The following is a 24,544-nucleotide window of genomic DNA, read 5'->3' as shown; positions in this document are numbered from 1 at the left end:
ACCGCTACATTTATCAATGTGTGCTTTGTCAAACGGTCAAAAAGATAGACAAAAACCCACAGAGGTGGTTGTGAGAGTAGAGGTAGTGCAGGCAGTTTCATCTATATTGCCTCTCAATAATGAAAGGTAAAAAAAAATGTATGTATGAAAAACCTCCCTTCCCTTCATTAACGGGCCACACTACTTAGCAGCTAGGTAACATTGGGCCCTTCCTGGTAGCATTGGCAGGTGTTTACCAGGGAATAAAAACAATGTGTCCCCTACAGGAATTTAAAAATTAGTTGTGCCCCAGTGATTACTAACAAATTTAATTGTACCCTCGTGATTATTATCTAATTAAAGAGTGCCCCTATAGAAATAAACAATAAAATTGTGATTTTATTCTTAGAGAGTGTGTATAAGAAAAACATCTTGAATATCTGTTGCTAGGTGCCTATTCTATCCATTTGTTGCTTTAGACAAAACAATTTTTTTGTAATTATAGTTTTTATAAAGAGTTTTTCTGGTGTTGGAATCACTTTAGTTACATGCAAAACATCTGCAGCTTTAACAATATTATCACCCAAATCACAGCTGTTATTATGATTGTTAAAATCAGATCTTAGTAAAAGTGAAAAACAACTGTACCTGTTCTTTGGATTTCTCATTTGGGAATTGTTGAAATATAGATTTGAATTTAGACTCTTCGTGGTTTTGTGAGGTGGTTAACTTTTCAAGAGCTGTTTCAAAATGTTTGGCATTCTAAGGAAATGAAGAAAATAAACATTAGTTGTCAGTAGAACTGAAGTTGGATGTAGGAAATCTGAAATGTATGTGAAATTACAGTCTTCCTGCATCAGTTTGACATATCATATTATTACTTTACTGTTAAAGGGACCTTTTCTTTCCACTATCTAACTCACAGCGACCTATTTATCAATGTACAGAGAAAAGGTTGACTCTCTACTGTCGGTTATAGTGGGAATAGAAAATCATCTTTTGCCATAACTTATCAATAAAATATCACCGGGCAGCTGAGCAATACTCAGTTGCCTCCACGATACTGGCTCAGAGCAGTAAGAGTTAACTTAATGCTTCACCGACCCAGTCTCAGGGTTATGTGCGACTAGACTAGATATGGGGATCCAAGTAGGTTTGCGAGCTGGCTCGATACTTTTGCGCATCCTCGGATCTGAATCGAGGCAAAACGTCATTGCTGCGTTGTCAGATCTTGCGGGTTTTGGATTCCATAAGTACCTCCCTCCCCAGGAGATCCAGCGCCATTGCTCACACAGAAACAGGGGTAGCAGTGTTCTTGTCACTTGACAAAAATTGAGTGGAAATGACTGGAAATGAATGTTATTGAGGTTAATAATAATGTAGAAATAAAAAAAGAGTCAAATTATGTGATTTTAGCGAAAAAAAAAAAAAAGGGATTTTAGAAAAAAAATAGGGATCCAAAACCAAAACACGCGAGGGTGATTTTGTCAAAACTAAAACCAAAACCAAAACACGAAGTTAATCTAGATCCAAAACCAAAACCAAAACACGGGGGTCAATGAACATCTCTAAACTAGAGATGTGCACCGGCCACTTTTGGTGTCTCGTGTTTTGTGTTTTGGATTTGGATTTGCTTGAGGTTTTGGGTTCGGATTGGTGTCGCAAAACACCTGACAAAAGGTTTTGGTTCGGATTTAAGGTTTTGGATTTATTTTGAAAAATAAAGCACAGCACAGCACAGTACAGCACAGCACAGCACAGGATATAGCAGGACAGAGGACCACCTAACACAACCTCCCTCTACCCTGATCAATGCCCGAGTGAAGATGGCGGCGGCTAGCCGGGAATTTATAGAATACGAGTATCGCGAGATCCGACAGCGGGATTATGACTCAGAGCCTCGGTTTCAGTTTTGCAATTGGCGGGAATACCAGGATCTGTCTCGGATCCGTCTCGGATCGGCAACGTTCAGGTGGGCTCGGATTTCAGATATCCGAGCCCGCTCATCTCTACTCTAAACTAGACTAGTTCAGTTCCACTTAGTGAACAAAACTTTTTTTTTTTTAAATGTTTACATATATTTAATCAAAATATATTCTAACATTTTTAGACATAGAAAATATGATTTATTCAAAGAATAAATTATTTTTCTCTGATTGTCTTCTGTTATCGCCAACCTGATATAGATATAGCAGAACAAGGATTACGAAAATACTCATACTGCTGCAATCTTTGTTACATATGCCTTCCATGCTATACATGAATAAGCTATTGTCAGCGGTACCCCCTTGTCGATGTATAGAGGAAGCTCTCTTGCTGCCCACTAATACAATTACACACACCTGACTCAAATAGGTGTGCACAAGCATGTGACACTAAAAGGTGGATCACATAATTTACATGTGAAATCACATATGCAAGTAAATGCAACATACAACCACATTGATAGCATAAACTAAATTTGGAACGTTAGACAACATTCATCATGGAGAGTGAAGAGACAGTAACAATCAGATGTCATTAGATGGACAGCAGCATTAGTATATAGAGACAGAGAGGGGATCTGTGTGCGCATGTCCAGTTCTTGGAACTGGACATGCGCAATTGAAGAGTGAAGAGAAGACCCGAAGACAGCGCTTCCGAAGAGGGGGGTAAGTATGATTTTTTTTATCACTGAAACAGCAGTTTTTCGGAACTGCTGTTTCTATGCAGGGCTGTACATAAATGTGAGAAGTAGTTCAATCCTTATCATTGCGATAAGGATTGAAAACTACTTTTCACTTTATGTGAATATTGATAAATGTGCCCCTATATGTCAGCTCTGAAATCCCGTGTTTAAGGATCCTTGGTCAGATCCTCCAAATGGCAGTGTAACCGTGGATCTCTTCATAACAGTGTATCTTACCGTCTCGATTGTAATCACGACTTAAAACTCCCATATAAGTAGATCTCCAATAAAGTCAGAGTAGCAACTTTATATCAATCCAACGTGCCGGAGCCTCTAAAGCAGGACTGTTCTGTGGAAGAGCCAGCGCACTATGCAGTTAGGGCTTGTGATCCAGGGATAATCTGGGGATCCGCAAGTTTGATAATCCAGTGCTGATTTAGGGGTGACCCCTGTCAGTGCTATTAGAAGGGGCACAGATCCCGTGGCGCTCTAGGAGGATCCGGGTTGCTGATATGAGGGGAAGGACTTGCAGGGAACCCCGGTGAGTTATTAAATGGGGGGCAGCGGGGGACCCCGGGAAAACTCCTCGCACATCGCAGCTCTCGGCAGCAGGAATGTGAGGAATGATGGAATTCTCTTCCTGGCAGGTGGGCAGCTCACTCAGCGCTCATTGGAACCAATGAGCGCTTATGTCATGGAAACTCTTGAGCACCTATTATTCTGAGAAACTAGTCCCTCCACAGTTATCCTTCTGAGTAATGATTGTTGTTTTTTGATGAACTTGATTGGTGACATTTGCATTTCTGGCCCCATCCCTTGATGCCCCCCCCCCCCTCCCAGCACCCATTACTTTCCTTGTTTTTCAAAATCCAAGTGTATGACTGGAGTGGCAATTGTGTGGCAGTATCACTGACATCTTTTGAAAACAGCATAGCTCTTGTCAATCATGGATCAGGCTGCTGAACAGGGGCATCCCAGTACCTACTGGGATGCTCCTGCTGCAGTAGTACTATTGGGATGCCCCTGCAGTAGTACTATTTCAACCTCTGCTAGTAAAAAAAAGGTCATGTGGGAAGAAAATGAAATAAAACATTCTCAAAATCCAAACACTTTTTCTCAAAGAAAACATCAGCTCTTGATGTAAGGAATAAGGTAAAAGTTACTCATGTATGTGGTGATTTGTCTAAAAAATGTAAATAACTATCATTCCATATACCACTTGCTGGAGAGAAAAGGCTCAGCAATGACCAGATTTTGCTAGTAATGGTTCTGTTATTGCTTTTACACATACTAGAATGCCCATTGCAATAGAAAGTGCCCAATAAGGTCATGCATCTTCTGTAACTTCCCATGCACCACCTTCTCGCTCTGAATGTAGGTCAGTCACCTCCAAAACAGACACATCACTGCATGATAAGAACACAGAGCCTGAAGAACAAATTGGGCATTCACAGAATCCTGAGCAGTCTAAGGGTGTCGATGAGTGTTATATATGAGTCTGACATTTCAGATTCTGGCAATGTAATTATAGGGCTTCTGGGGTACCTCTTTGGTAAGTTGGCTCTCAATTTAAAAACACATATAGGTATGGCCTAAATATATGGGACTCTCTGTCACGGTTACATACAGGAGTACAGCTAGGAGCCACAAATATGGTAAAAACACTCTGTTTATTTGCAGAAAAAGTATAAATAACAGGTAATCAAGAGTAGTCATAGATACCAGGTGCAAGCTGATGCAGGAAGTAATATGAATGAGCAGAAACCAGCAGGTACACAGCTAATGCAGGGAAGCAGGAGGTATGAACAGATTCCATGCAGCATGTAACCAGAGGAGCAAGGCAGGAGGAAGAATCCACAAGGTGCAACAACAGGATATGACATCAATGACCAGCAATGTGTGCTGGGAGTGACAGGTGTATATATAAGGGGAATGAGACACACCCAGGTGCATGAGATAATTAGTGAACATAAAGGTTAACTCCTCAAGCACAAGAATAAAACACAATAGCAGCACCTCTGGTGAATGGAGGTACTGCTGTTAACACATAGAATTAACAAAAATAGCAAAGTCTGATAGTCCAGGTTAGGAGCTGCCAGGCAAAGCAGTATGCTGCAGGCAGATCGTGACAGTACCCCCTCCCTTAAAGGCGGATTCCAGACGCCCAATTACCAAAAATGTCTGAATTCATTGGAATCATAGTCCAGAATTGGGGGCCCGGCAGAAAAGTCCTCGTCCAAGGGCAAAAGGGCAAAGGAGGCCATGCCAGATGCCAGTTCAAGCACTGCAGAACCACCTCTTTTCTTACGTCCTCCTCTCTTACGGGACTTCCTTAGAGTTGGGACCTGTGCCAACTGGGTGGAGCACAAGGGTAGTTCTCGGACTGTAGTGCCGGGTAGTGTTGCTGAAAGCGCAGGTGACCCACAGGATGGCACTGCAGGGGTTGGAGAAAACTTTTTGATTACTTCCTCAACAAACCGTTGTAAGTCAAACAGGATGGGATCTTGGGTTTCAATAAATGGATTTGCCCATTCCAAAGCTTCTCTTTTAAAATACGAAATAAGGAACAGTACCCGTCCCTTAGGGTTGTTAACAAGCTCTGGTATGGAGGGCATATAAGAGGCAGCAAATTTCAGAAGGGCACAAAGTTGGGAAATGTGCCCCTCAAAGAAAGGCAACGGCTCAGACTTAGCACCCTCAGCAACAGATGGCTCGGACTTGGCAGACGACTTGGCAGCAGGCCCGGACTGGGTGGCAGACTTGGGGGCAGGCCCGGACTGGGCGGCAGACTTGAGAGCAGGCCCGGACTGGGTGGCAGACTTAGCAGCAGGCCCGGACTGGGCGGCAGACTTGTAGGCAGGCCCGGACTGGGCGGCAGACTTGAGAGCAATCCCGGACTGGGCGGCAGACTTGAGAGCAGTCCCGGACTGGGCGGCAGACTTGAGAGCAGGCCCAGACTGGGTGGCAGACTTGGCAGCAGGCCCGGACTGGGCGGCAGACTTGGCAGCAGGCCCGGACTGGGCGGCAGACTTGTAGGGGACAGTGCTGTGAGAAGCCTTGAAGGGGGCAGTGCTGTGAGAAGCCTGGGAGGAGACAGCGCTGTGAGAAGCCTCGGAGGGGACAGCACTGTAAGAAGCCTCGGGGGGACAGAGCTGTGAGAAGCCTCAGAGCAGACAGCGCTTTGAGAAGCCTCAGAGCAGACAGCGCTGTGAGAAGCCTCAGAGCAGACAGCGCTGTGAGAAGCCTCAGAGTAGACAGCGCTGTGAGAAGCCTCAGAGCAGACAGCGCTGTGAGAAGCCTCAGAGCAGAAAGCGCTGTGAGAAGCCTCAGAGCAGACAGCGCTGTGAGAAGCCTCAGAGCAGACGGCACCAAGTGGTAACTCAGGCTGAACCGCATAGAGTAGCAACTTGGGCTGAACCGCATGGACAGGCAACTCGGGCTGAACCGCATGGACAGGCAACTCGGGCTGAATGGCATAGACAGGCAACTCGGGCTGAACCGCATGGACAGCCAACTCGGGCTGAACCGCATGGACAGGCAACTCGGGCTGAACCGCATGGACAGCCAATTCGGGCTGAACCGCATGGACAGGCAACTCGGGCTGAACCGCATGGACAGGCAACTCTTCTGGAGCAGACTGTAAGGGCAGTGCCCCCTCTGGAGCAGACTGTAAGGGCAGCGCCCCCTCTGGAGAAGACTGTAAGGGCAGCGCCCCCTCTGGAGAAGACTGTAAGGGAAGCGCCCCCTCTGGAGAAGACTGTAAGGGCAGCGCCCCCTCTGGAGCAGGCTGTAGCTCAGGAACAGAGACAGCGGCTGAAGACTCGGGACTGGAGGCAGCGGCTGAAGACTCGGGACTGGAGGCAGCGGCTGAAGACTCGGTACTGGAGGCAGCGGCTGAAGACTCGGTACTGGAGGCAGCGGCTGAAGACTCGGAACTGGAGGCAGCGGCTGAAGACTCGGAACTGGAGACAGCGGCTGAAGACTCGGAACTGGAGACAGCGGCTGAAGACTCGGAACTGGAGACAGTGGTTGAAGACTCGGAACTGGAGACAGCGGCTGAAGACTCGGAACTGGAGACAGCGGCTGAAGACTCGGAACTGGACACAGTGGCAGGAGACTCAGGACCGGACACAGCGGCAGGAGACTCAGGACCGGACACAGTGGCAGGAGACTCAGGACCGGACACAGTGGCAGGAGACTCAGGACCGGACACAGTGGCAGGAGACTCAGCGCAAGAGGCAGATGATGGCACCTTGGAGCAAGAGGCATATGATGGCACCTCGGCACAGGAGACAGAGGCTGGCACCTCGCAACAGGAGACAGAGGCTGGCACCTCGCAACAGGAGACAGAGGCTGGCACCTCCCAACATGAGACAGAGGCTGGCACCTCGCAACAGGAGACAGAGGCTGGCACCTCGCAACAGGAGACAGAGGCTGGCACCTTGCAACAGGAGACAGAGGCTGGCACCTTGCAACAGGAGACAGAGGCTGGCACCTCGCAACAGGAGACAGAGGCTGGCACCTCGCAACAGGAGACAGAGGCTGGGACCTCGCAACAGGAGACAGAGGCTGGGACCTCGCAACAGGAGACAGAGGCTGGGACCTCGCAACAGGAGACAGAGGCTGGGACTTTGCAACAGGAGACAAAGGCTGGGACCTCGCAACAGAAGACAGAGGGAGTTGGCGCCTCAGGACAGGCGGGTGGAGCTGGCGCCTCAGGACAGGCAGCTGGAGCTGGCGCCTCAGGACAGGTGGCTGGAGCTGGCGCCTCAGGACAGGCGGCTGGAGCTGGCAGATTGGGTCTCTTCCCAGAGAACAGGAATGGTGGAGCATAAACAGATTTGGAATGCAGAGAGGAAACAACAGGAGATGGTTCAGTAAGCTGACATGGTCTACGGATAGGACAGTCCTGCAAGAAATGTGCATTGCTGGCACAGTAGAGACACAACTTGTTTGTTACTCTGCGTTGTCGCTCCTCTTCGGTCAGATGGGGGCGTGGACCACCTGTGAACTGGGAATTAGTTACCCCATAGTTCTTAGAAAACAGCAAATTTGTAGAAGCACTTTTAAGAGGTGCTATTTGCACAGGTTCATCAGCAGAGAAGGTGGATTGAGACAGATCAGCAGCTTCTGAATTAGGAGAGACAGAATCTGACAGTCTCCTGAGTGGGTCCATAAGCAAAGTGGAAAATTTAGCCAGCTGGGAGCGTAACGGGATTATGTCCATTTGTAAAGCCTGTAGCTGTGGCAATTCAAAAGCTGGTAAGGCAGACATGTTCCAAAAATAAACAAAAAATGAATTGCAGAACAAAAAGGTCCCAGAATAAAAAACTTTCACCTGACTCCTAAGCTGTTTTTTGGGCTGGTTATACTGTCACGGTTACATACAGGAGTACAGCTAGGAGCCACGAATATGGTGAAAACACTCTGTTTATTTGCAGAAAAAGTATAAATAACAGGTAATCAAGAGTAGTCATAGATACCAGGTGCAAGCTGATACAGGAAGTAATATGAATGACCATAAACCAGCAGGTACACAGCTAATGCAGGGAAGCAGGAGGTATGAACAGATTCCATGCAGCATGTAACCAGAGTAGCAAGGCAGGAGGAAGAATCCACAAGGTGCAACAACAGGATATGACATCAATAACCAGCAATGTGTGCTGGGAGTGACAGGTGTATATATAAGGGGAATGAGACCCAGGTGCATGAGATAATTAGTAAACATAAAGGTTAACTCCTCAAGCACAAGAATAAAGCACAATAGCAGCACCTCTGGTGAATGGAGGTACTGCTGTTAACACATAGAATTAACAAAAATAGCAAAGTCTGATAGTCCAGGTTAGGAGCTGCCAGGCAAAGCAGTATGCTGCAGGCAGATCGTGACACTCTCACTGTTTAGAGTTTAGAGGATCACCCTATTAGCAAAAGCGCCATGGAGTGACGGTGGCTTTAGCATACATTTGCAAATGTGTGCAACTAAGACTTTTGCACTTTTATCTACAATAGAATGGCAGGTCTTTTGCTGGCTATAGCAGTGTGCAGGGGGAATTTTCTGTGTGTTTGTTCCTTTTAGGATAACCCCACCCTTTCAAGCACCTGCTAAGAGCCTATAAATTAATTGAGCAACTTCCACTTCTGTAACTGTAAATATAGGGCAGATAAACAGATTGCGCATAAGATGTCCTTAATATAGAGAAATACAGTATGATAATAAGACCAAAACAATAATGGATATAAACTAATATTTACTAAATATACAGAGAGTTAAAACAATTTAATACATGTACCAATATAACACATGATCCAGTGCACAGGCTCAATGACCCTTTAGAAAAAAAAACACAAAATGTGTTTTATATTCCACAGAACTTCCAATGTTTCCAAGAAATGTCCTAGAACGATTAGATAAAAAATGTTGGACAAAAGATGTATACAAAGGCTCCGTAGTGTCAAATCACAACATAGCTTCAGATGACAACTTGCCACATACTGAATAAAGCGATGGGGGTGATTAATTATGCACCTCTTTGATGTTGGTTATATCGCATTCATATGGCAGCGGTAAATTGCAAGTATAAAGGGTGTATCCGTCTTGCATATCTTAATGTAGCCAAAATAGAATGAATCCAGCCATAAATAAAGGAGTCAAGCTTACCCGCCTCGATAGTCCAGATAGAAAATGTAAGTCCGCCGTCTGAGCGGCTAGGCGGTCCAAAACAAACTTGAATATTGGTGCGCACCAGTGAATCCGTCCGGACAACCACAGACTTAAGTGGAAGGTTCCTTGAAAGAGCTTGTAACTGTAAAGAACGCCTCTGGAGACAATGTAACAAGGGTCTTCACAATAAATGAGGCCAGAGAGAAAGAGTATAATTACTCCGTAGAGCCAGCAAAACCTTGCGACGCGTTTCGTCTGTCAAAGCAGACTTTTTCAAGCAATAAGCTGACTCTCTCTTCACTTGGTATTTATTGGGTAAGAAAAGGGGGAGGAAATACCTCATCAAATTAATAGCAACCACCTGTAGATGTTTTAAGACAATATGTTCACTCATTGGTAAGGCTCACATCTTTATGTCATTGTAGCCAAATGCATTCATAGTAATATAGACACATAAGGATATTGTGTCAAACAATATAAAAATAGTTTAAAAATGAACATAAATTCACCTGCATAGGTCTATTAATGAGCCTGTGCACAAAAACATCCATGTACATTTAGGATACAAAATTTCTTCTAAAAAAGGTCAGTTATTAAACCTGTGCACATACAGAACAACAAGATTATAATAATATATATACATAATGGAAAACCATTAGTATCTTATCATCATTGTGTCATCCTAAAATACACATACAAATACAAATTGAAAAATTAATATATGATAAATTATAAAATAAAATAAAATAAAATAAAATAAAAATAAATAAATAAATATAAATAAAAATAAATAAAAATAAAAATAAATAAAAATAAAATTAAAAATAAAAATAAATATAAATAAAAATAAATAAAAATAAAAATAAAGATAAATAAAAATAAATATAAATATAAAAAAAACAAAAGATATGTGTTTATATATGCGCATAATTGTATATATGTAGATATATATAAAAAAAATATATATCGTAAACTCCAAAAATACATTTAATAGGAAAACATGTTTAGGATATCGTATATTATCTAATAGTATCAGAGTCCGGCATAAAAATAAATATAAAAACACAAATAAGACCTGGAGTAAAGGTAAATGTAGCTGATTACTGAATATGTCACTAACCAAAGATTCTATGTCTAGCATTATGGTCTTGTGACAGAAAACAAAACCACAAAACTATAAATACCAATCATTGAATTCCATGGTTTCATTTAAGCCATCTGGAAACATGGTTTGCAGTTTGAACATCCATGAGACTTCGCTTTTACAAAGTCTCTTAAATCTATCTCCTCCTCTTTGTGTATAATCAATTTTCTCAACCCCAGTAACTAATAAGCCCTGAGGATTGTTATTGTGGTTCTCATAGAAATGTCTGGACACACTATGATTTTGTATGCCCTTAAGGATGTTTAATCTATGTTCTCTGAACCGGCATTTCAGAGAGCGAGTAGTTCTACCTACGTACTGGAGCCCGCATGGGCACTCCAGCACGTAGATGACATAGGTAGTGTCACAATTGATGAACTGAGAGATAGAATGTACAGACCCATTACTATTAGACTTAATACTAGAAGAACCTTTACTGACAAAATCACAGGTGAGACATATCTTCTTCCCACATTTAAAACAACCCAAGGGTTTCGATGGTAACCAGGATGGATCTTCAATTTTTCTCTTTTTAGTATTCAGGACACTAGGGGCCAATAGGTTCTGTAAATTACTATTTTTCTTGTATACAATTCTAGGAGTCTGTTCAAGAACATCATTTTAAATAGTATCTTGTTGCAAAATCCTATAGTTATTCTTAATGATCTTACTGATCATATAGGATTTGTTATTGAATTTAGAGATATAAATTAAGGAATTATTTGGATTGTTATCTTTCCTTTTTTCCCTACTTTCATTTCCACTTCCATTTCTGTTCTTGTTGCTATCATTATTATAAACCTTATTTACATTTTTAGATGCTTCGCCAGACTCGTTTTTATTATTATTACCCTTGGGTTGTTTTAAATGTGGGAAGAAGATATGTCTCACCTGTGATTTTGTCAGTAAAGGTTCTTCTAGTATTAAGTCTAATAGTAATGGGTCTGTACATTCTATCTCTCAGTTCATCAATTGTGACACTACCTATGTCATCTACGTGCTGGAGTGCCCATGCGGGCTCCAGTACGTAGGTAGAACTACTCGCTCTCTGAAATGCCGGTTCAGAGAACATAGATTAAACATCCTTAAGGGCATACAAAATCATAGTGTGTCCAGACATTTCTATGAGAACCACAATAACAATCCTCAGGGCTTATTAGTTACTGGGGTTGAGAAAATTGATTATACACAAAGAGGAGGAGATAGATTTAAGAGACTTTGTAAAAGCGAAGTCTCATGGATGTTCAAACTGCAAACCATGTTTCCAGATGGCTTAAATGAAACCATGGAATTCAATGATTGGTATTTATAGTTTTGTGGTTTTGTTTTCTGTCACAAGACCATAATGCTAGACATAGAATCTTTGGTTAGTGACATATTCAGTAATCAGCTACATTTACCTTTACTCCAGGTCTTATTTGTGTTTTTATATTTATTTTTATGCCGGACTCTGATACTATTAGATAATATACGATATCCTAAACATGTTTTCCTATTAAATGTATTTTTGGAGTTTACGATATATATTTTTTTTATATATATCTACATATATACAATTATGCGCATATATAAACACATATCTTTTGTTTTTTTTATATTTATATTTATTTTTATTTATCTTTATTTTTATTTTTATTTATTTTTATTTATATTTATTTTTATTTTTAATTTTATTTTTATTTATTTTTATTTTTATTTATTTTTATTTATATTTATTTATTTATTTTTATTTTATTTTATTTTATTTTATTTTATTTTATAATTTATCATATATTAATTTTTCAATTTGTATTTGTATGTGTATTTTAGGATGACACAATGATGATAAGATACTAATGGTTTTCCATTATGTATATATATTATTATAATCTTGTTGTTCTGTATGTGCACAGGTTTAATAACTGACCTTTTTTAGAAGAAATTTTGTATCCTAAATGTACATGGATGTTTTTGTGCACAGGCTCATTAATAGACCTATGCAGGTGAATTTATGTTCATTTTTAAACTATTTTTATATTGTTTGACACAATATCCTTATGTGTCTATATTACTATGAATGCATTTGGCTACAATGACATAAAGATGTGAGCCTTACCAATGAGTGAACATATTGTCTTAAAACATCTACAGGTGGTTGCTATTAATTTGATGAGGTATTTCCTCCCCCTTTTCTTACCCAATAAATACCAAGTGAAGAGAGAGTCAGCTTATTGCTTGAAAAAGTCTGCTTTGACAGACGAAACGCGTCGCAAGGTTTTGCTGGCTCTACGGAGTAATTATACTCTTTCTCTCTGGCCTCATTTATTGTGAAGACCCTTGTTACATTGTCTCCAGAGGCGTTCTTTACAGTTACAAGCTCTTTCAAGGAACCTTCCACTTAAGTCTGTGGTTGTCCGGACGGATTCACTGGTGCGCACCAATATTCAAGTTTGTTTTGGACCGCCTAGCCGCTCAGACGGCGGACTTACATTTTCTATCTGGACTATCGAGGCGGGTAAGCTTGACTCCTTTATTTATGGCTGGATTCATTCTATTTTGGCTACATTAAGATATGCAAGACGGATACACCCTTTATACTTGCAATTTACCGCTGCCATATGAATGCGATATAACCAACATCAAAGAGGTGCATAATTAATCACCCCCATCGCTTTATTCAGTATGTGGCAAGTTGTCATCTGAAGCTATGTTGTGATTTGACACTACGGAGCCTTTGTATACATCTTTTGTCCAACATTTTTTATCTAATCGTTCTAGGACATTTCTTGGAAACATTGGAAGTTCTGTGGAATATAAAACACATTTTGTGTTTTTTTTTCTAAAGGGTCATTGAGCCTGTGCACTGGATCATGTGTTATATTGGTACATGTATTAAATTGTTTTAACTCTCTGTATATTTAGTAAATATTAGTTTATATCCATTATTGTTTTGGTCTTATTATCATACTGTATTTCTCTATATTAAGGACATCTTATGCGCAATCTGTTTATCTGTTTTTATATTTATTTAGAGGATTTGCACTTCCTCTGTTTGATTTGCTGCACTTGATGTCCTATCTATATTCATTTGTTTGTTTATTGCCTATTAGCGCCGGAGACCCTTTAGTATTTTGTGTAATTATAGGGCAGCCTTCTTCCACAATTTTCCAACCATTTGAAAATGTGATGAGGATTTAGACATAAAAATTGAGAATGCAACTTTGAAACTTGCTATTGTGCAACAGAATGTGGTAAATAATTGTTGATCTGAAAATGATGAATGTGTTGTACTTAAACAAAATAATGAGGAGGATGATGATGATTGTGTTCAAGTAAGGCAGCCATCAGTTGTATTACCTCTTGCCAATGATAGGTGCATTGTCATGCCAGTGCATAATACTAAAAATACCAACTCTTGTGTGTGAAAATATTTTTATCCCAACCCATACAACATTTGTCAAAGCATCAGTAGCCTTTGTGATGCCACAATAAGTAGAGGGACATAAACAGTTTAGGCACCTCCTCCCTGTTATGTCATTTGCAACAAATTCATTCAAGCAGTTTATCAAAAGGTGGAAAATTGTGTATAGTGACAAGCAGTCCAGCATTAGCAAGCAGCAGAAGGGATACACACCTCATTTAATCTTCACCATCAACACCTTCATCATCAACCACCTCATTATTAGTACATAGTCCAGAATCAAAATTTTAAATGCAAACTGACTTTCCTAATGCAATCCATGATTCCCAAGAGGCATCCTTGCATTTTATAACTTCTGTTGCTGTGGGTGAAACCTCTATACAGAATGGGACCAAGAAGATTTAGCATATTTTTAAACAACATTTGTCTGTGAAAGAAGTGTTTGCAAGAGGAAACAAGTATGATAGCCAGCATCCTATTGCACAGTGGATCACTAAAGCCATGACAGTAATGTTATCATTGGATCTGTGTCCAATTTTCATCAATGTATCAGGATTTAGTTGAGGTCATGTGTCCACGCTATCAAATTCCATCTCAATCCCATTTCTCCCTTACAGCAATCCCTCCGCTGTCCCAGGAGGTTAAGCAAAAAGTAATTCAGTCCCTAGGAAATGCCATTGTACCGGCTATTCACCTAAATACGCATATTTGGAGAAGTGGTACTTGTCAAACAAAAGACTACATGATCGTGAAAGCCCACTGGATAAGTATATCGCTATCAGCAGCAGCAGTGCCTGTAGCATCATTATCATCCTCCTTGTCCTTTCAGCATACTAGCGCTAGCACACAATGCCAGGTTATTCACAGGCAAGCTACTGTCTGTATTGCTGACTTTGCTAAGAAACATACCAGTGTCAATGTGCTTGAAAAACTCAGGAATATCATAACAAAATGGCTCACCCCGCTAAGACTCTCCTTAGGATTCCTTATTGCCGATAACAGAGCGAACATTGCGTGTGCATTATGACTGCATGAATTATAACAAGTACTATGCTTTGCATACACAATAAAATTGGTGGTTCAGTATTTCTTACAAAATGACAGGTCAGTGCAGGAGATACTGTCTGTGGCTCCTAAACGTTCTGCCCATTTTTGACATTTAGCATAGAACATTGCAACAGCTTAAAAAAAAAAGACCTTCCATGTCGCCAACTGAAGAGGTAGTAATGAGGTGGAATTTCACAATTTATATGCTTCAGTGACTTGAGGAACATCAACAAGCCATCAAGTCTTACACATAAAGCCATGAAATATGGAGAGGGGGGACATGTTACTTTACTGCAGCACATTGGAGAATCCTTTCAGTTTTATGCAGGCTACTCAAACCATTTTAAATTATACTAAATGAAGGGAGTTCAGACATTTCCAGCTTGAGTCAAGTCATACACTTAATCAAACTACTTCAAAAGCAGCTGGAGAAGGAGGAGTTGAAAGTAAGCGATAATGGTAAATATGTTGGCCTTGTAGATAAAGTTCTTTATTCACTTTGCTAGAGTGCAAAGATTTGCATTATCTTGAATGTGGATTTACTAAATTTTCCAACTTACACAAATCTACATATGCAACAAGATCCTTGTGAGAAAGCTGTCGGCTCAAGTCACACATGACACGTACCCAGCTTCAACTTCTCCTAAAATTGCTATTTCCAGACAAAAACTTACCTTTACTAAGAGTCAACACAGCACACCAATGTGAAAGATTATTATGACATCTGGTCAGGCGTAAAATAAATGCCCAAATATATTGACACCTCTGCCATGTCTCAATCAAATACACCTTGTAGTAGAAGAATGGTGTAGGATTACTTTAATGACAATGTACACATTAGCATCTTCGACAATAACTTTTAAATCTAGATGGAAAAAAAGTCAATCTGGAGCTCAATGTATGAATTAGCTATGGTGTACTTAAGCTGCCTACACTCCTTTGTTCTCGGAAGACTGTTTACCACAGACGGGAATATTGTGAACGATCATCGAAGGAGGCTACTTCCAAAAAACTGGTGTTCATCAAAATGAACTACAAATTGTATGAGGAATGCCGTTGTTCCCACCAATTGCAAACAGGATCTGTAACGTTGTATTCCAGTGGTGATGAACTAATATTTTTGTTCTAATGATAATGACAACAGTGACGAGAATGAGGAAGAGGGTGATTATACAGTCAACATTGTGGAAGATAACCACTGTTAACCTAATGCCCATTAGTAAATTGTTAAAATCCCTATCTATTCTACAAGCAACAGCCAAAATATTTTTTTTTGTAGGGGCCAAAAAAAATCAAGCACTTCAGCCATATAAGTGCCATTCCCTTTTGCTGAAGTGCTTGGTTTGTTAAATTGTGCATGTCCTTTTTAACATATTAGTGGGTGAGAGGTCCCAAGGACAATTCCATCTTGCACTATTTTACATTATGGCCTTGATCTATTATCTTTTATCTTGATCTATTATTATGTTTATTGATACCACTGCTATCCACCTAATGAGCTCTGTTTACTGTCGTTGCTGTCGCTCTCCAGTGTGTCACACATTCTGTCTAATGTTCACCTACATGGTATATCTCCTTTTCTACCATGACAATTTCTTAGTGCCGCTGCCTGACCACATCATATATATTTGTAAATTGTTATAATCTACAGTTCAACAAGCAACAACAAAAAATGTTTTCTCTTTTGTGGGGGCCCAAAGAAATCATTTTTACAATATGTCACAAATGCTGTATAAATTTAAAAATATTGTGTTCATGCTCTTTCTCCCACCACATTACTTCAGAGTGCAGGCCACTTAGGTCTATCTTCTTTTCTAAAATAGGCATCCTAAAATGTCTATTGATGCCGCTGCTATCCTATCTAATGAACTTTTATTGCTGTCTTTCTACAATGTGTTATGCATGCTGTCTAACATTTCAAATATTATATCCGTGGTCTTTATCCCAACACTTCACTTCTGGGCTAGGTCTATGTTCTTTTCTAAAATGTCTATTGATGCTGCTATCTGTCTAATGTGATTTTATTACTGCCTCTCTACATTGTGTCACACATGCTGTCTAATATTGAGACTTATAAGTAAGTTGGTGGTTTTTCTCCCACCACTTAACTTCTGAGTGCAACCCACCTTTGTCTATTTACTTGTCTAATATGTGTACTGATCCTGCTATCCATATAATGAGCTTTTATTACTGACTGTCTACATTGTGTCACACATGCTGTATAATGCTGAAATTAAAATGTCCGTGGTCTTTCTCCGACCATTTCACTTCTGGGTGAGGCCCTCCTTGGTCTATCTTCTTTTCTAAAATGACTATCCCATCAACCAGTACTCTGCCACTATGTTTCATATCTTTTACTAAACTCCCATGTTTTTGTGCCGCTGCTCTATCACTATTTTTAGCCATGTATACAATGAAAGCAAAAGACCCCTAGATTTGAGCATAACCTCGTACAATGCAATATATACATATTTTAAATATCCAAATTTTTTCAACTGCACATTTCCTTGATCTTACCTTTTGTATATAATTCTTGTCTGATCTTGTTGATTTGGCATGATATCCATACACTCTGAGGTGATCGGACTCCTGTCCAGCAGTGAGCACAACATCAATTTGGTTTCCCAGAGCAGTTAGCATTAGCATATTTAAAAAATATGTTTGTTGATAGCTCATTCCTTCATCAGAAATCATCAAAAAGTAAGGAGACTCTTCCTGGAGAAAGGTTTTCCATTCTTCAGAAAGAAAGTTTGAAAATGTGTGTACAACTGTGTCTGTATTATTCAGTAGGTGCAGCATAAGCTGTGTACGCAAGGACATCAAATGAGGCCATTCAAGATACATTTGCTCCATATCCTAAGAATAGTATAAAATAAAATCATAAGAGAATCATTACAAATGTTGTATTTGTATGTGTTTAAACATTTACATATAGTTTATTTACTGACACTATACAGAATTTATATGGTCACCCAAACACAAAGTTAGCAACCTAATAAACAGCAACAGATACTACTTTACAAAATTCTCTTTAGAGCACTGGTGCACAACAGTGCCATTTTTTGCAGTCCACGGTAAGCTAGACAAGTATAGGAAAAAGCAGGATGTGAGGACAGAGGTGATGGGTGACAGGGACTGATTATCCAATATTCTGACTAGGCTGCAGCCTAGGGCGCAAGGCTTTGGGAATGGGAAAGCAACATTTTTGGGGGTACAAAATTGTGACAGGGAGAGCTATAAACTGAAATTATTTTTAAAATATAAGATAATAGTTGTTCTCTAAAGTAAAAAAGAAAACATAAAAGAAAAATGTAGTAAGGATTTAATCTTGATATATTCCCATAGTAAAGCCTCAAGACAATGGGGTATATTTACTATGCGGGAGGTTCCGTAGAACCTCCGATTCCCAGTGCTTTGAAGTCATTTTCTTCATACAGCAATTATAATTACTACGTTATTTGCCTGTAGCACATCTAAATGGCTGAAAAGATAACAGGAGGCAAAGGATATACAGTCAAGATGTTTTAATTTAACTTCTAAATCATATAGGAATATTATTTAAAGAAACATTTCAGAAAGAAGGGTTAAGTAGAAAAATGTCAATGCTATCAATAATAACATACTTATCTACAGTCACGTTTTGTTTTAAATAGTCCCATTTATCAGGACACTGATGGGCAGGGTTTTGGTGGATATGGACCTAATTTAGACAGGTAGGGAGTGTGGTCTCATTTGTTCTGATTTTCCATCCTAAAATGTATATAGTAATCAATCAGATGTCTCCTTTCATTTCCTTATCTGTACTATAAAAATGACAGATAGAATCTGGTTGGTTGCAATGGGCAAGACTAAGACAGCTGTCCTTATAACTTGGAGGGTCACATCCAGGCACAGAGTTAGTGATGCTGTTATCTGTCTAATGTGTGAGACAACACAACATTTTAATTATAAACAAGAGATACATTATGTTGTCTCTCACTTGTTGGTTATAATAGACATGCTCTGAGAGCCTTATGTAGAGTTAGGCGCAATTTACCCTTAAAGCGTAAGCTTAAATTGTGTCCTTAAGATACTTGCGAATCTGCATAGTACGCAAAATGCATACATTTCAGTAAGATATGCTAAAAAGTATCATACATTAAAAGCACATGATACCCTTTAAGCATATCATAGGCTACAGGCTGTAAGGCTGAGAAGTTTTTGTTTTGTTTTTAAAACAACCACCGTTACCCTCTAAAAGGTCAAACCAGTCCTAGTGTACCAGTCTAGACTAGTACTGGGAAAAAATCAGGGAGACTAAAAGGGTGGGGTCCCCCCAAAATTGAAAATACCAGCACTAGGCTATGCTACCCAGAAATGATGGCCCTTTAATAGAAAAACCCGCAGTATGGAGTTCCCTTGCCCTAGTACCAAATCTGTCTTAGGCCAGTCAGCAAAGGGATGAATTTCCTAGGGGATCAGACCAAAAATGTGGGCCCCCCCTTACAATTAACAAGCCCCGCACTGCTAGAATTAGGGTTATTTCCACAACCCTGGTGAGATGTGTTTGAGTTAATGAGTTAAAATAAGATTGAATTAGCAAAACCCAGCAGTATTTATATTTTTCCTGGTGTACTAGGTTCCAGCAGGCCCTAGCTGCCAAGGCATGTTGGCACTTGTGGTTCCCCAAGTGCCAGCATGCCCTTGCAGCCATGGGTATGCTGGTACTTGTAGTACACAAGGTACCAGCATATCCTACCACTAAATGGTGGCCTTGGAATTCAGAGACCTGAAGAGCACCATGGACAAAATGACTAATTAATTCTTAGTTTCACTTATTAAGCCATGCACACTGCATCAGGGGTGTGGGAGGAGCCCTAGTGCTATCAGCATGGGGATAGTTAATGCTACGGGAACATCTAGGGAATTCCGCACCATTCTGACCAGCCTTGGACTGGTTTGGTACTTCGCAGGAGAAACCCATGCTGTGGGTTTACCTGTTATAGTGCCACCAGCCCGGGCTAGCATAGCATAGTACTGGCATTTGCAATTTTGGGGGGACCCCCAATACCAGCTAAGCTGGCAGTATTAGGCTATTTCTGCACCTGCTTCCTACTCTTCATAGGACATAAGAGCAAGAACACACCCTAAGGGCCGTAAAGGCTGTATCTTGGATGTATTCCAGAGGTGGACACGGTAGGATTTGAAGAGGGACGGAATGTGAGGTTTGAAGGACAGGGAGAAGTTATGAATGACTCAAAGGTTAAAGCAACAGTTACCGATAAGAAGAGACCTATAGCTTCTACAGGGTTCCACAGATGTGGAATCTGTCAGATGTGTAGGCATACATACTCAGATAACAAAAACAGCAGAATTATAGAGTTCGAAGTACAAAGAAAAAAATATAGAATTAACCAATTTATTAAGTGTAACAGTATCATCATCATCATCACCATTTATTTATATAGCGCTACTGTTCCGCAGTGCTGTACAGAGAACTCATTCACATCAGTCCCTGCCCCATTGGAGCTTACAGTCTAAATTCTCTAACAAACACACAGACAGACAGAGAGAGAGAGAGAGAGAGAGACTAGGGTCAATTTTGATAGCAGCCAATTAACCTACTAGTATGTTTTGGAGTGTGGGAGGAAACCGAAGGACCCAGAGGAAACCCACACAAACAAAGGGAGAACATCCAAACTCCACACAGATAAGGCCATGGTCAGGAATTGAACTCACGACCCCAGTGCTGTGAGGCAGAAGTACTAACCACTTAGCCACTGTGTGCCAAAATGTTATATATCTTTTGAAATGCAGTTGTAGCAAATATTATATAGGTCGCACAACAAGAGCCTTTAAAGTTCGGATGGCAGAACATTTGAGTAATATAAAGAAGGGTTTAACAACTCATCGCCTGTTAAATCATTTTAAGAAGTTACATACATGTTCTTAGAAATGTATTGTGGATTTCATGGGTATTAGTATGATCGAACCAGATTGGAAGGATAAAGACACTCTTACTAAATTAGCCAAGAAAGAAATGTTTTGGATCCATAAACTTTATTACCAAATGGTCTAAATTTAGACTTTGAGCTTCATTGGTTTCTCTAAATGTATTTAATTAAATGAAAATGGTTTTTTCTTAGTTCATTATTCATTCTTTTTTGTGAATTGGAATAAGGATAAATTTTTCGTGGCATCTAAAGTATATTTCGTTTGTATTAAAATAATATGTGATTAGGTATCTAGATCTATCTAATTCTAATTCCAATATTGATTTGTCAAAATATACCTTTAGGATCATTTTATATAGGATATTATTAATACCTCTTGTCAATTCAAAAATACAAGTGTATATTTTTGAACAATACTCACCTTTTAATATGGGAATAAGAATGTGATAAGACGTTGACTGTGATAGGTTTACTTTTGTCACATGATGGGCAACACAAAATTACTACATGTCGCTTTGCAATATGGGTAATGTAGTCTATTTTTAGCAAATTCGGATTGGTTTATAACTCTGCGTCTCCGTTCCTGTCTGATCATGTGATCGGAATCGAACTTTGCTAGAATTGTTGTTATTTAAAACCATTATATACTGCTCTGTAATCTGGCAAAGTATTGTATTGATTTCAAACTCTGTGTCACGGTCCGGAGACTGGATAGGAGCCCAGTGGTAGGGGGGAAGGCTTGCTAACAGGAGGTAGATGGTAAGAATGGTCAAACCTATCCAGGTTCGGTACACAGTGAGGCGAGGAGGTCCAATGGTTCAGGAAGAGGCGGAGTGGAGGGTAAGCCAATTTCGGTACACGAGTAGTTAATGCTGGGAACCAGGAAGAGCAACAGGAGCAGGAGCTTGATCACAGTCCAGGAGCACAATAATCCGGCACTGGAGACAGGAACTGGCCAGGCTTTTATAGGAAGTCAAGGAGTGGAGATAAGGCATGCTGGAACATCAGGAGATCACAGGAACTGATCTGGAACATAGAATAAAGGCAAGGAACTGTCCAGCAGTCAGAATAGCTCAGTCGGTAGAGCAGCAGTCCACAGAGGCAGAAGCCCTGGGTTTGAATCCTGACACTCTGTGTCACCCTCCATTTTTGGACGATCATGTGATCGGAATTTAACCATGTTAGCTCAAAGGTTCTTTTCGTCCCCTCCATTCACGGACGATCATATGTTTGGAATAAAATTTAGCGATCTTACTATCAAAAGTGTTTAACATACCTTGATGAATTATATGACAATTCACTTACAAGAAAAATATCACTGTGGCTGTATCAGATGCAGCGTCTTTTTGCTGATCATGTGGTTTGAATATTATTGAATCTGTTTTAAATGATCACATGATCGAAAAAGCGCTGTAACTTTTTATTATAAATGACAAATGTTTAGCAATTTAAGAATATTGAGAAAATGTAAAGTAGGGTGAAAATTACTGTTTACCCTGTATTAGTGAATAACTTCATAGGAGATGTATAATTCTATTAAGTGGTTTTTGAACGTACTGATTGGTGTGGAAGTGTTTGGTGACACTATAAAAGATGGACCATGACTATATTAGATGTATGCCTTGATAAAGACCACCAGCAGGTCGAAATGCATTGGCTAATCTGACAAATCTGTGATCCATTCACTTTGCTGTTCTGACCGCCATTTACTCTGCAATTTATTTTGAGAGAATCCAGTGGACTACTATGTATTGAGATGCCCAGACCATCGGTTTAATCTGGTAGGCAGCCCTTACTTCTTTTGTGGAGAATTACTATTTATTATTTATATATATATTTTTTTATTTTCTTGAATAATAATGCATGAATGTATTACTCTTTTATATATATATATATTTATTATAATAAATAAACATAATTTTAAATGATAATATACTATGAAATGCGTTTTCTCTTACTTTTTATGGTATGAATATGGAAACACATACATCTTCTACACATGATATGAAATCTGAGACTGGATAATGAAGATTATCTGTATATAAAATAACTTTTACTTCCAAGGAGAACTCTCGGTCATTTAATTGACAATATTGAACTCTGATTTACTGTCTCATTGTTCATCCATCTAATCATTTGATACTATTATTATAAACAACCACAGCGCCATTGGTGGGTGTGTCATTAAATTATGAAACCTATATTGTAATGGTTGGAGTCTAGGATCTCGGGTTTGACCCTTAGTCTTATATTGTTAGTTACTCATTGACTTTACATCACTCTTTAGTTCATAATATCTGTTTCTGATAGACGCTTATACATTTTTTAGTCTAAATTGAAAGAGTATACTTTTTGGCCTACTGGTTAGGTGTTATGGCTTGCAATATACTGGTCTTATCGTTATTTCCTGTTTATGGAATTTTCATGTTTGTTATTTTTAACTTAATATTATTGATCTTTTAATGACATTTATAGTTTTAATTTTATTTTGTCTTCTTTAGCAGGATATTTTTATATCAAGCAGTTTTATTAACATGTTCCTTTTTAGTGTGCAGATTACCATCTATAGCTACTGGACAATATGACAGTCTGATTTAATGCCTGTTTAAAAAGTTTTCTCTTGAAGTTTTTCATTTTTAACATAGATATGAAAGACTTTGATATTTGTATTATTTTTTTAAAGTATATTTGTTTTTCTCTTTTGTTTAGTTTTGTATCATGAACAGGAAGCTGTCACAATCATGCTGTGTGAGAGATCTGCGGCTTTCTGTGACAACTCATACATGGGTCTGTGAGTTGGAGGCAGAGCATAGGCAGGTACTGAAATAGTGAGTAAGGTTGGGTACACACTACAGAAAATTACTCCTGATGTGATATCATTAACGATTTTACTAACGACTGAAAAAACAAAACATCCCAATCAGCATAACGATTCATGTGTACACACTATACATGTTTTGCAGGATTTGCCTTTAGATCTGTGCTCTTCATCTGTCATAACCATCGGCTGAAAAGATTTTGACTCTACACACTCCATAAAGATCTATGGACACTGTTGGTCTTGAGTGCATACACACTGCATAATTGGAACAACATAATTCCATTGTTGAACGAGATTTTTAGTTTGGTTTAAAAATCAAATGAAATGATACGATGAGCTTTGGAACAATAATCGTTCATTGTTGCAATGTATACAGTACACTAATGCAATATCACGCCTAGCGGTCATTTATCGTTTTATTGGCCCGATAATTGGCTGAAAACACTGTAGTGTGTTCCCAGCCTAATTGTGTTTGCCATGTAACCTCTAGCTACAGTAACCAAGATAAAGGAATGAAGTACAGAAGGTACTGTGTAAAATATACTGGTTAATGTATCCCCTACTGTTAAATATAAGGATATTAAAAGTCACATAGAAATTAGATCTATATAAAAAAAAGGTTAAGGCTGCCCCTCACCTTTATATGTGTATGGTGAAAAACTAGGTGGCAGTAAAGAGCCATAACACAACAGATAACTGTACTGAAATGCATGTGATGTAACTATATGTTTATATATTTATATATATACATATATATATATATATATATATATATATGTATACATATATATATATATATATGTATACATATATATATATATATATATATATATATATATATATATATGTATACATATATATATATATATATATATATATATATATATATAT

The 24,544-nt window shown here is 39.4% G+C and overlaps 1 protein-coding gene across 2 annotated transcripts in view; it reads right to left on the bottom strand.

Annotated features, from left to right (window-relative positions):
• Positions 1 to 24,544, bottom strand: part of LOC142139997 (putative ATP-dependent RNA helicase DDX60) — a 382,899-nt gene that overhangs the window by 311,867 nt on the left and 46,488 nt on the right. For both annotated transcript variants that reach the window (XM_075197859.1, XM_075197866.1), the window contains exons 6-7: positions 17,417 to 17,755; positions 628 to 741 (exon numbers count right to left, since the gene is read on the bottom strand). In XM_075197859.1, coding sequence (XP_075053960.1) covers positions 628 to 741; positions 17,417 to 17,755 — 453 coding nt within the window. The remainder of the gene's footprint in view (positions 1 to 627; positions 742 to 17,416; positions 17,756 to 24,544) is intronic.

The sequence above is a fragment of the Mixophyes fleayi genome, chromosome 1 (genome assembly GCF_038048845.1).
Source record: "Mixophyes fleayi isolate aMixFle1 chromosome 1, aMixFle1.hap1, whole genome shotgun sequence".
Taxonomy (NCBI): Eukaryota; Metazoa; Chordata; class Amphibia; order Anura; family Limnodynastidae; genus Mixophyes; species Mixophyes fleayi.
The sequence above is the reverse complement of the archived record's forward strand: the minus strand, read 5'-3'. Positions and strand labels throughout refer to the sequence as shown.